The sequence below is a fragment of the Anser brachyrhynchus genome, assembly GCF_964034855.1.
Source record: "Anser brachyrhynchus genome assembly, chromosome: 3".
Lineage (NCBI taxonomy): Eukaryota > Metazoa > Chordata > Aves > Anseriformes > Anatidae > Anser > Anser brachyrhynchus.
Window position 1 is genome coordinate 63,744,123 of NC_137696.1, and position 12,663 is coordinate 63,756,785.

At 39.5% G+C, this 12,663-nt stretch overlaps 1 protein-coding gene across 7 annotated transcripts in view; it reads right to left on the reverse strand.

Annotated features, from left to right (window-relative positions):
* ARFGEF3 (ARFGEF family member 3) overlaps positions 1-12,663 on the reverse strand; it is a 95,288-nt gene that overhangs the window by 50,520 nt on the left and 32,105 nt on the right. For 4 of the 7 annotated variants that reach the window (XM_080586232.1, XM_080586235.1, XM_080586231.1 and 1 more), the window contains 4 exons: positions 6,052-6,120; positions 3,424-3,555; positions 2,371-2,493; positions 745-787 (listed from right to left, as the gene is read on the reverse strand). In XM_080586232.1, the coding sequence (XP_080442358.1) occupies positions 745-787; positions 2,371-2,493; positions 3,424-3,555; positions 6,052-6,120 (367 nt within the window). The remainder of the gene's footprint in view (positions 1-744; positions 788-2,370; positions 2,494-3,423; positions 3,556-6,051; positions 6,121-12,663) is intronic. The other 3 variants (XM_080586236.1, XM_080586234.1, XM_080586233.1) reach the window with 2 other exon arrangements.

The following is a 12,663-nucleotide window of genomic DNA, read 5'->3' on the forward strand; positions in this document are numbered from 1 at the left end:
ATAATAAATAATAAAAAAAATAAAAATAATATATAAATAATAATAAAGGACTTGCTCCAGTACTTCTGTGTGGCAGCTAAAAATATCTGCATCTCTCCACACAGTTTGTCTCTGCTACACAGAGGATAGTTGTGCACTTCCAAGATTTTAGCCTCCATCCACACAAGTTCTCCCACAGAAATCCCTCAGAGAAGATGAAAAGCAGGGAATATTTTAAACAATCAAGGAAAATGGTGGATGTTAAGCCAGAATGGGAGTAAAAGAAAAAATTCTGTTATAAAATAATTGTTTGGCAAGTGCGAACACACCTTTGCTAGTGATGCGCTTTCAGAAGCTGCCATTACAAAAACCCTATCTCTGGCCTGAAATACAGTAACACAGTCATTTCCAGATTCTACACCCTACTCTAAGAATCTGCTTCAATTTAGGAATCCACTTAATAAATCTTTCTCCAGAGCACTGAAACACCTTAATTATGGAAGTTAGTGCCTTGATGCAATCATTTATTACTATATTGAGTACAATGATGTTAACACGGTTGAAGTGAAGACACAACTGAAGTATCAGGAGGTAACACGGCTGTCTCAGTTCTTATCCCAGGTAACACAGACAACGTGAAGCTATGGAGAAGGTAAGAAATCCTTAAGAAGAAATTCTGTGATATCAACAGCAGTGTTCTGATGAAAGTAAAGAGAGGATTAAAAAAGCTGAATTGGAAGGAATCACTAAAAAAGTGGTAGATACCTTGACTCTTGAATTTCTGCAGGGCATCATTGTTTTCAATTGTCTGTTGAGGAAAGACAAATGTCATATAATCAGTGCACGTAATAGAAAAAGCACTGTAAAAACAGTGCTTTCTTAACAAACCCATGCCCTCTACCTGTTTTTTTTAAGTGAAGCTTTTGCATAGTATTTTCAAAAGTACCTAAAGATCTGTTTAAACATTTAGATTTAAGAAACTCACATCTCATTTAGCTAAACTAGGATCTCTAAGTCCTTAAGGGATTTATTAGGAGTACACAGCAATAAGTAGACATTTAGGTACCATTGAAAACAACTGAGAGGAAAGTATGGTCTAGATTTCACACAGTGCTTAGAAATCAAAGTAATTTAAGTATTGGAGCGTTTATCACACCTTCATCACTGACATTACAGTGCCAACACGATTAATGGCAATCCGGAAATAGAAACAACCTCTTACATCATTTGGTTCAGCTGTGGTACAGGACTCCTCTTATCAATGCACAAAAGGTTCAAGCCAAATTCGTCTCTCAAACATCAACAACACACTGCAAGGGACTAAATGCAGCTATCACATACTTTCATTTACTCTGAAGTTAAGAACAAAACTAACAAAATTCAATTTTCAAACCCAAACTGAAATTTCAAAACTACCGTTTTCTTTTTTTTCTAAAAGTTTCATCTAGTAAAATGAACCTACTTAGCATAGAGAAAGGATAAATTTAAGTAAATCTATGAATTCCATTCTGCAGGTGCTCATTAGGATAAAAATAGTCTAGTCTAGCAATGTAAAATAGAAGTGGTCACCTTTAGCCAAAACAGGTGTAAGGAAAATAATCTGTACAAATACAGTCCTTAAAGTTTCCTAATAAGCATAAACAATAAAACCCTGTGTGGTGCCAAGAGTTGGACTCAATGATCCTTATGGGTCCCTTCCAACTCGGGATATTCTATGATTCTGTGAAACAGTAATTGGCCTTTACAAACAGAACCTTTTTGATTATACACAAAGACGCATGAACAACTGTAAGAAGCCGATGCCATTTCATGTGCTCAGAACATTTACAGTTTTGCTGATGATGTGCAGGATTTCATTCAAACAGCTCTCATGGATTTTAATAATCCAATAAATAGAACTTCTTGGTAACAACCATGCAGACAGACAAAGTATTCCTTTGAATTATCTTCAATAAAAAAGAATAACAATAAAAAACTCCATTATCCTTTCAACAGTTGAGAATTGGTTTGAACTATGTAAATATTTGTCATACAAAATATTCTGGCAAAAAGGATTTCAACAAACCTCAGGAAAACAAGCAAACAAAATTAAAAAATGGGACGGAAAAAGGTCAAGGTAGTCTGACATCAGAACAAAGCCTCTTTTGTTTAATGGAAGGAGAACAAAGATCAGCCAAGCAGGGCTGACAATGCGAGAGTTGCGTTTCTGATAGACTGCTCTGATGCAGGCGCCGAGTCAGAGCCCAGAAAAGCTTTCAAACGGGCTTAGTTGTGGAAGTTTCAAATAAAATCCATAAGGCACAATAAGCCAGTACAATACACTGCACTCCGAGAAACAAAAATGTACGCAGTCATGGAGATGGAACCATTTGTTCATGCCAGAAGGCTCACCATATTTTCTTGCTTTTGTCGCAACTGTAAAGTCAAGTCACTCAACATTTGGCTGAGGGTTGCCCGCACAGCGGTGTTTATGCTCCGCTGGTGACAGCTAGATACATATGTCTCAATGCAAACCTGATGAGGAAACAAGACAGCAATACATAGATATGAACTGTAACTTACCAGTAACACACTTTTTAAGAAGATACCAAGGTCTCTTGCATGCAGATAGTCAGCCTTCCCTATTATTCCTTATTATTCCATATTATTCCATATTACTCTTTATTAGCACACAAAAACTTTTCAGCCATATGGATAACTGAGTAAAAAGCATTGAGAAGCAGCATGCAGTTCATCAGTTAGGGAGTCTCACAGCTGCAGGAATGGTAGGGCAGAATTGGCAAAATCTCCTTCTGTCAAACCCAAGTGAGTTTGGCACTTGCACTGTACTGTAAATAATTCTTTAAATAATTATTTAAATGCTAGTTTGATTGTTCGTTTCTAGATACTTATTTGTAACTACCACTCTGCAAGCCTGTATCTATAACATAAATACCCTCCAATTCTTAAAAGTTGTGGCTACTGTCATATACCTACTTGCCACATTTTTCTATAATTAATTAGTAAACACTGCAGCATATATGTACACACATATATGTGTGCAGTATTATTTACTAAAGCGTGTGTATTTGCATCTGAAAGTCTTTGAAGGACTTTCCTACTACCTGGACCAAATGTTTTCAGTTATCTCCTGAACTCCAGTGGTCAAAAAGTCCTAAAGCCCGTTAACCCCATAGAACCCTTTGCAGAGGCCAAACCACGCAGTGCTGCTGAGCTGCTGGCAACAGTGGCACGATTATTCTCTGGAGCTCTAACTCTTTTTCAAGAGTTCTTGAATTAATTGATGAAATACCATTCTCAACGATAGGCTGACTTTCTGGAAAGAGCGTGGTTGGTATCTTCTTCTTCCCTCCCCTTCCCATGCCTGCTGATGAGCAACAGTACTGTTCAGCTGAGCTCTGATCTTACAGAAGGCCTCTGTTCTAAAACGGCTGGGCAAGGTACCTTTTGAAAAGCCATTGATGAAGAAGCACCAGTAAAAATTCGAGAGCTCAGGGCCCCAAGGAGGTATGCAATGGACATTTTGATCATTTCATGCATTCGGGGACTTCCAGCTCTATGGCATGCAAAGCACAACTACGAGCAAAACACAGAGGGGTTAGCCAATGAAACAACAGAGTCAAACAAAGCAAACTTACAAATGGTAGATGGGAGCAACAAATACACACATAAAACCAAACAACAGTCAGAACACGACTAAACTTTCTTGCAGGGGTCCAGGCAAGCATGAGAAGTTGCACACAGCAAGATCTAGTCCGTTTTCAGTACTATTAATACTTCAGCCACATAACACAGTACTCTTCTTGTTGCTTCATTAATTTGAGACTGATAGTATTCAGTAAGATTTGAGGTGCCGATATTTTATATACATGAATTGAGACTTGCTTTTCACAGGGAGTCCCCAGAGGGAGTTCAGTTCCATGTGCAGGCAGCACCTTTCCAATTCTGCAGTGGCTCCCACTTTGCTACAGAGGGCAGGCGAGGAGAAGTAAGGGACTTGGAAAGAAATGCCAAACAGCAGGGGCACTGGAGCATAGAGCTCCTTTCTGCCACCTTTCCATTAGAGCAAGCCGGAACAATAAATACTGAGGTTAAGCAAATGCTGAACTCTGAAATCATTTTCTGTTTCCTACTGCTTACACCTTGCAGAATTCAGATAGAAAGCAGTATTGAGTCCAACAGTTAAAGCCTTTATCTTACCTAAAACCTGATTGGGAGGAACCCAAGGAAGCATATATGTGCTTGGTGGGATTTGCTAATTAGAAAGAGCTAGGCATTCACTGAGACAGTATTTTCTCAAGGAGTGTGGGGAAAACAGCTGTACCTCCAAACACACTGAATAAAAACGTATGTGACTGCACTACAGTTTATTATAATTCCCTGAAGGAAATAAAAGTTCTGTTTGTTTCAGTGGCTGATCTCATCAGCCCCCATCAGGGATCCTGCTCATTTTAAAAGAAAAAAGAAACTACCATTGTGCTAACTTATACCACTATACTAGCAAGGGTTTTTAAGAGCCTGGCTAGCCTTCTGGGAAGTGAAGTGCAACTACCAACAACAGCAGGGTTTAATTCCAATCTATGGAAAAATATTTTCAGGATACTTTAAACGAATAGCAAGCCTATTGTTATTCAAATTTACAGAGAGAACAGAAAATATGTTTTTTTGATAAAGCTTATAGCACATGGAGCATGACTAATGGATCATTTTTCCGTAAACTCAGTCACTACTCTTAAAGGCTGAAATCTGAAGGGTTTAGAGCCATTAAATGTTTTTCCCAGCATGTATTTTGTCTAACCTAGAGCTCTTTACCTACGACAGAGATGTGTTAAGCTGAATTCATCAGTTTTTGCTCTGCATGTTAGAAAGTTTGCTGAGAAAAACTGCAGGAGGGGAAACTATCTGTATTTTTTTGGTGTGGTGCATTAATGAAAAGAGGGTTTAGTAAAACTTAAGAAGTTGTAGCTGGTTCTACATACCAGTTCAGCTCAGTTCATCCAGTTGCACATTAGAATTTTATTTTCCTTTTTAAAGTAAAAAATCTCTCCCCCCCCCCCCCACCCCAAAAAAAAAAAGAGGAGGAACACATCTCTAAGTGTTTACATACATTAATTCCACCTGGAGTTTCCAAAGAAGTATTTTAAAGAATAAGGGGTCCCTAGCCATAGTCAAGGATGAAATATGGCAATGCTAGGGACTGATGAGCTTTTTTTTAAAAAAGAACAGTTAACACATATGTTGGGAGTAAGGAAATGGTACATGAAGACCACAAGGACACGTATATAACCCTTACATTGCTCCACGGGCATTAGCTCTGCCCTACACCACATTAACAATATAATTTTAGAACACATTCTGCATATATGTGTGCTGTGCAGGAGGATTAAGTGTTCCTGTGCATTTTCTCTAACCTGAATAAACAGTCCAGTGGCTTGCTACACACTGTACTAAAAATATATTATGCAGAAATACTCACTTAATAGATCTGCACGTTTATTTTTCTACAACCAAAGCTACCTTATAACTTAATTCAGACTAAAAACTAATGGGAAAAAAAAAAAAAGGAGAAGAATGACTAGTACCACCAGGACACCACCATATATCTAGAGTGGTAATGAATTCTTTACCTGGAAGCATTAGGAAAAAGACAAACACAAGGCTAACAAGGCATATTGAAGCATTTGTGCTGACAAAGCACTTTATAGCCTATGCACCTCTCTTGATGAAGATTCAGTAGTTTTAGAGTTGCACCAGCACAGTGCTGTTATAGAGAACTCAAGAAAATTTTTTCTATTGCAAAATGCAAATCAAAATAAACATAAGGAATACTGAACATGCAGTGCTGTAGTATACAACTGTCGGTCAGTTTCCAAAAGTGTGCCTTCTCATGCAAGCCCATCAGCTATGTCCATTTTGCAGCTATTTCTTCATACCAGACATAAGGTAATATCAGTCCTTAAGATGGCAATTATGATTTGGACTACTTCAGTTTCAGGATACACATGGAAGACACACAATAGCTAGTGGGGAAACACTAAGTGACACCAACACTGGTATGACAGAGGCACTTACCTCAGCAATCTTCAACACTGAGCTCCCATTCAGCTCAAATGTGGAGGTATATGTTATACAGAGCAGGACCTTGAATCAAAAGAGAGAGAGGAGGGAAACAAAAATTTAAATTTCATTTGCAATTGCCTCCTTTCCTCACCTATGTGCTTTTAGCCACAATTCCTTCCATTCTCACAGCAGATATCAGAAACTTTTAGCATCACATGTTACTGGGATAAATGAGTTGGCACAACCAAGGTGCTTAGTTTTTTCTTTCTGAAAAGCTGCAACTGTTGGCCCCAGAGGTGTAACCCAATGGATTATTTTTCACTGTTTCCTACATCTGACTAATGAAGGTAAGACAGTTCTGTGATCATCTCTGGCCTTGAACGCCAGAGTTGATTGCCAGAATCTGTTTATATTTTATCCACAAGCTTTGCATGATTTATAACCAGCCCTTCCATTTATTTCTATTAGTATGACAAATGAGAGAGGAAAAATGCATAAAATACAAATTATCACCCAGGTGACACAGATACACATGTATTCTGTGAAAATGGCCATTAATTACTGCTTGACATGGAAAGGATTTCCAAGCCTAGGATATTTCCAGTAAATGGTTCGTAGTCACTTGATAATGAGCAGCTAAAACACAATTCATAAGCCCCGATTTATGAGGGAAAGCTTGTCCTGTCTTGAACTCAGCAGGAGTAAGAACTAAAAGCCCTGCACCTTCCCTTGAAGAGGAGTGGAAATGTGGTGTGATCTACCAGGGAGCAGTATGGTGGGTGAGTGGGGCAATGTGGTGACAGGTACTGTGGTGTGATGCCTTCAGAGTCTGGTGATGTCCTGACAGTCTGATCTACCGTCCTCTCTCCTTCAACATCTAAAATTCTCTCAGTGTCGGAATTTATGCTTTGCTTGAAAAAGCTGAACCAGACAGAATTTCTTAGGATAAGTGTACCAGGAAAATATCAATCACACTAACAGTAATATATTGGTCCCTAGAACTTCCTTAGTCCCTAAGTACTACTGTTCTCTGCTTCAAAGGAAACTCAGGGCATCAGATAAGTTAGCATTGCTGACTCTTAATCATTTCTCTCATTTATTACACGCTTCTCAGTGGAACTAGGTTTTTATTTTATGGTTCGATTCCTTGACAGCTATACGTGACATCCTGGGGTAATCTCCTTAGCATAGCATGCAAAACAAATAACTTTGCCACAGCACATCTGATCAAATCTTACAAATTACACAAACAAAAAAAGGAACCAAAGGGACAAATTTGGGAAGATTATTGCCCTTGAGCATCATTTTTCTGACCTTTCATCGTATTGCACAGTTTCCACATTATGATGGAACAGTAGAAAACTGTAAAGTAACAACTTGAAATAGCAGACTAGATTCACCTCTCATTTCCAAGCTATAACATCTCTCTAGGAAGTAAGGATCTCTACAGTCGTCTCACAGCCTTCATAAAGAACAACAGAAAAAGCAGACAAATCCTTACTGTAGCACTGCTTAAGCAAGCCGCAGCCCTTGAACCCCCATCATTCCCACTTCATCTGTTTGGGAGAATTCTCCTCTGTGCAGTTATTTTGTACCATAGGGGAGAAAATCCACTACTAGTAAACATGTATTTAATAACTTCAGGGGAATTTGAACTCTGTACACGAGAAGTTTTGCTCTTACAGGTAGGGACAAAAGAACCTGTCCATGGATGAGTACGTCATTTTTCTGCAGAAGGACATAAATAACCTCCTTTGGATTTTGACAGTCACTATGAAAAGTTTCTATGCACTGAAATGCACTGCATCTCTAATTTTTTTTATTTTTATTTTTTCAGCAGAGCTGTATTTCACTTCAGGTTGTCACACTGTCATGATTTTTTTGTTGTTTGCTTCGTTTTAATCAAGAAAATACCTATTAGGAGTTTGATCCTATTCTTATGGAAGATGGAACTAGTATAAGAAGGGTTCCAAGAAAACCATATGTAATGGCAATTCTATATTGTCTATATATGCCATCTTGCCCTGATTCTCACCCAGTCCTTCACAAACAGAAGCTATTAATTTGGACAAACACTAGAGGTAATGAGAACGCAAAAAGACATGCTATTCTTCTGAAGTACAATAGTCCTAGGGATATAATCTCATTTTTAGATATTTAGCGTTTAGCTTTAGAGCAAAACAAAGTTTCTGAGCCAAGTTTTTTCACAGTTCTCGAACCACAGAAACTTACGAAGTTAGCAGTCAGACTTTTTGCATACTCTGGGCTTACTCCACTTGTTACCATCTTCCCTTACAAATCATTTCTAAGATCTGGAGGATGGTCTTTCACCATGCGTAAGACTGCTCTCGGCTATGATTTTCATCAGGACTGCCGCAGGGCTCATTTATAGTCTTGGCAACGTTCCAGACACTTAACTCATGCGTCTTCCCATTTCTGTGGAGCAGAACAGGAAGACAAGCAGTCTTCTCTTCAAGATCACTGGATGAAAGATGGGATTAAACAAACAAACAACCCCAAGTCATTCAGTTCCACTAAGGACACTAATTCTCCAGACAGTAAATCCCTGCGGTGGGTTAATGTTGGCTAGCCGCCAGGTGCCCCCCACATGGCTCTCCCCCTCCAGATGGAGGGAAAACATGATGAAAAACTCATGGGTCAGGATAAGGACAGGGAGATTGCTCACTGGTTATTGGCACTGACAGAACAGACTCAACTTGGTAAAGATTAATTTCATTTATTGCCAATTAATAACAAAGTAGGATAGTGAGAAATAGAAACAAAACTCTAAACACCTTCCCTTCCACCCTCATCTTCTTCCCAGGCTCAACTTCACTCTCAACTCTTCTATTTCCCCCCCTCATCAAGGGCGGCAGGGGAAGGGGGAACAGGGGCTGTGGTCAGACCCCGATGCTTTGTCTCCACCGCTCCACTCTGCCCCTGCTCCACGTGGGGTATCTCCCACAGGATGCCGTCCTTCCTGAACTGATCCTGCAGTCCTTCCACGGGCTGCAGCTCCGGCCCGGGGCCTGCTCCTGCGGGGGCTCTCCATGGGCCGCAGCCTCCTCCAGGCCACATCCACCTGCTCCACCGGGGGCTCCTCCACGGGCTGCAGCGTGGAGATCTGCTCCGTGTGGGACCCATGGGCTGCAGGGGGACAGCCTGCTCCACCAGGGGCCTCTCCACAGGCCGCAGGGGAACTGCTGCTGCCTGCCTGGAGCACCTCCTGCCCTCCTGCTCCACTGACCTGGGGGGCTGCAGGGCTGCTTCTCTCACATTTTCTCACTCCTCTCTCTCACAGCTGGAACTGGCCCTATCCAACATGGGGGCAGCTTCTGGTCTCTTCACGCAGAGGCCACCCTGCATCACCCCACTACCAAAACCACATAAACCCAATGCAATCCCATAGGCTGCTTAACTACTCAGGATACTACCTCAAGCAGTCTGCATTTAAAAAAAAAAATATAGAAAAAACAGAGAAACTTTCTTGTGCAATGGCATTTTGTTTTCACAGTCACTAGTAGTAGAAAGGAACTGATTTGTAGTTTTTTTCCCTTAGCACCTTCAGTACAAAACAAAATTGAAAATCAGTGCTGTGTGTTGCATTTTAGAGTCCATACTTTTTTTTTTTTTTGGAAGGAACTCGGATAACTGTAGAGATAATTTCAAAGTCACACAACCTCCAGGATGTTTTAATTGGCTTGTATTATCTTGCAAGTGCCCAGATGAGATCAGATTTCTATAAAAGGCTTATCCATAATGAAAGCATTCATTTTAATTACTGTTGAAGCTTTGCCTGTCATGGAACAAGAAATACAGTTCCAACTCCCTGCCTCCCTGCAGTTTTCACAATAGGTAAGAAAGGAAATAAAAAAGTGTTTCTTGTTTCTGATCATATACTAAAGTCATTGGACATAAAAACAACTGTACAGTATTTGAACTGCAGTGGAATTAAACTTACATCACAATGTCTATCCCATACTTTAAGAGGACTTTTTTTTAAAGAGGGAACATTTTTAGGTTATAAGAGGGCTAAGTGGTGCCAGCCATGTTCCCTAGGTGCTTAGTACCTATTTGTAGTAAAAGGCAATTCTCATATTGAAGAGCTTACTGTGGAGTCACATGAAATCAACAAGGTCTGAAAGAAAGCAAGCAGTGTCCCCCAACAAGGAGAACAAGAGAAAAGGTATAAAACTTGAAAGCAACTATAATCTACCATCACCTAAGGATGCTTCAGTGATTCACTGCATTTAAGTGCCCAAGTCCAGCATCAATACACCACTGTCATCCTTCTTCTGTTCCAGCATTCAAAGTTCAATTAGCAAAATCCTCTAAACATCTGTTTTCCTCCTAGCTGGGAGGAATGCAGCCACTTTAGTCCTGAGAATGCTGCATTTTGCAGCCACCTCTAATCCCTTTATAGAATTCATAAAAGAACCATTTCCTGACTTGTTTTACTTGCAGTCTAGTAAGCTTGCATGCAATGTACACTTGAGTGATTCTCAAAACCTTCTCCCAGCTGCCCTCGAAAGAGGGAAAACACAGAAGACAAGGCAGGAGTAGTCTTCTTCTCATTTAATAATTCAACACTTAAGGCAGTCATTCAGTATTTCTGCAGAATAGTTTAAGCAAGAGGGGTCCTCGTATTTGGCAGAATAATTAGTAATCTGGTCATGTCCATTTCTTTTGCCCTTATTTTCCTAAAAGGCCAAAGAACGTAAAAGCATTAACGAACTTATGTACATTGTGTCATCATGTATCCCCACACACAACACAGCAATATTTTAATTATGCAGAGAAAGGAGACAGCATCTCCCATGAATCAGTCAACCCATAAAAGGTCTTGCTATCACCAGCAAATGGTGCTCAGCATTATGAATGCACCAGGGCTTCAAACAAAAGGATTGTATCTGGTACAGAAGAACCTCACAAATTATCAATGATGACATTCTGAATGCTCCCAGAAGACCATGCCCATTAGTTCACTAGACTAAAACAGAACTACTGCTGAGCACTATTTATGGTGGTATGAAACCAAGTGAAACTTCTGCTTATGTAGTACAGTTGTAAGAGGGAAAGAAGTGATTTAAAGCAATTGCTTAATAGTTAACAGGTTTTCTTAACAGCTCTGTGACTTTTATCTTTAGATTTATAACACTTAAGAGCAAAGAAGATTAAAAAAAAGGCTGACTAGCACTGCTACAAATTGCAGATTACAACTTATTTAGGTATATCGCATTACTTTATAAACTAGAAGATAGTTAAACTGAGCAAAACAAAACTGAAAAAGAAGAAATACAACTGAAAAATTAAAAATGACAAAGCTTTAAAAGTTTGAAAATCATGGAAATTCTAATGCTCATTCGCTCATTAAGAATGAGATTTTAAAGGGAGATTCAAGTAGATCAATCATGAAATAAGTGCTTTTTGGTCTGCTCATGGTGTTAGGAACCTCCTTTAGATAGGAATGGGTAGTATTACGTAAGAGAGAAAAAAACAGAAAAGGGGAGAGGGGAAAGTGTGGAAGGGAGAGAAAGACTATCACCATGAAAAAAGCAATTAAGTAGGAAAGTAGCAAAACCCAAAAGAAATAAAATTATAGAAAGGAAATATTAAGGGGGGCATCTTAAACCAAAAAAAAAAAAAAACCACAAAACCACACACTAACCCTCAAAGCACAGATCTACTCAATGACTATATAAAAATAAACATTTTTAAGGCAATCATTTTACATACAGATAAGTGTAAGATTACTGTATGTAAAATTACTGTATGTAAGGTGCACGTTTTTAAAAATTGTTTCTGTGCTATGCTGGTAAATTATGTTGGTATAAAAAAGACAACTGTATAATTGAACAGAAATTGTAAGAGAGGGAAAAGGCTGAGAAAGGAAGGAAATAAGTGACCACCAACTAACACATACTGCATACATTCATGGCAGTAATTTTGCTATTTTTTTCTTCACACATGGTGAACCTTTTCTTTCTGTATCAAGTTAGTTCATTCAACCACTTGGCAAATTACACTGATTGCCCTAAATGTTTCCGGGAAAAAAAAAAAGAAAACAAAAAGAAATATATTAAAGCCCCTGCCTCTCAGCTGCAATCCCTTCCCTTTGAACTTAGATCCCAAGTGAAAATGAAGTTACATGCATCCACTACCAAAATGACTAGAAATGAAGTCAACATACTGGTCTAAGTAAACCCCAAGCTGTGAAGGAAACAAGAATTAGTGTATTCCTTGACTAGAAGATTTTACCACTGAGTAAATCTTTTTGGACAGGGAAGTGGGATGAGAACTTCTTTACTCTCAGCTACATGTACATCAAGGGAACCTTCCGTATGGCAACATACTTTAGGGCAGCCCAAATAAGCTTACTGTTTTCAAGTCGCTAGATTTTTTGACAAGATGGCCTGCAGACAACCTAAGAAGTGGTGTTCCACAGGGTGTCCAGCCTGCCAGAGCACTTCACCCTGTCCAAGACCATCTCCTGACCTGCATCCAGGAAAGATAATAAAAACCCAGGTAAGCTGTTTTTGTGGTTGCAACACCAGCCACTACCACCTGAAGTCCCTGTACGAGCGAAGAGCCATAGGGAAGATGACCCAGAGCTGGCTGGCAGTG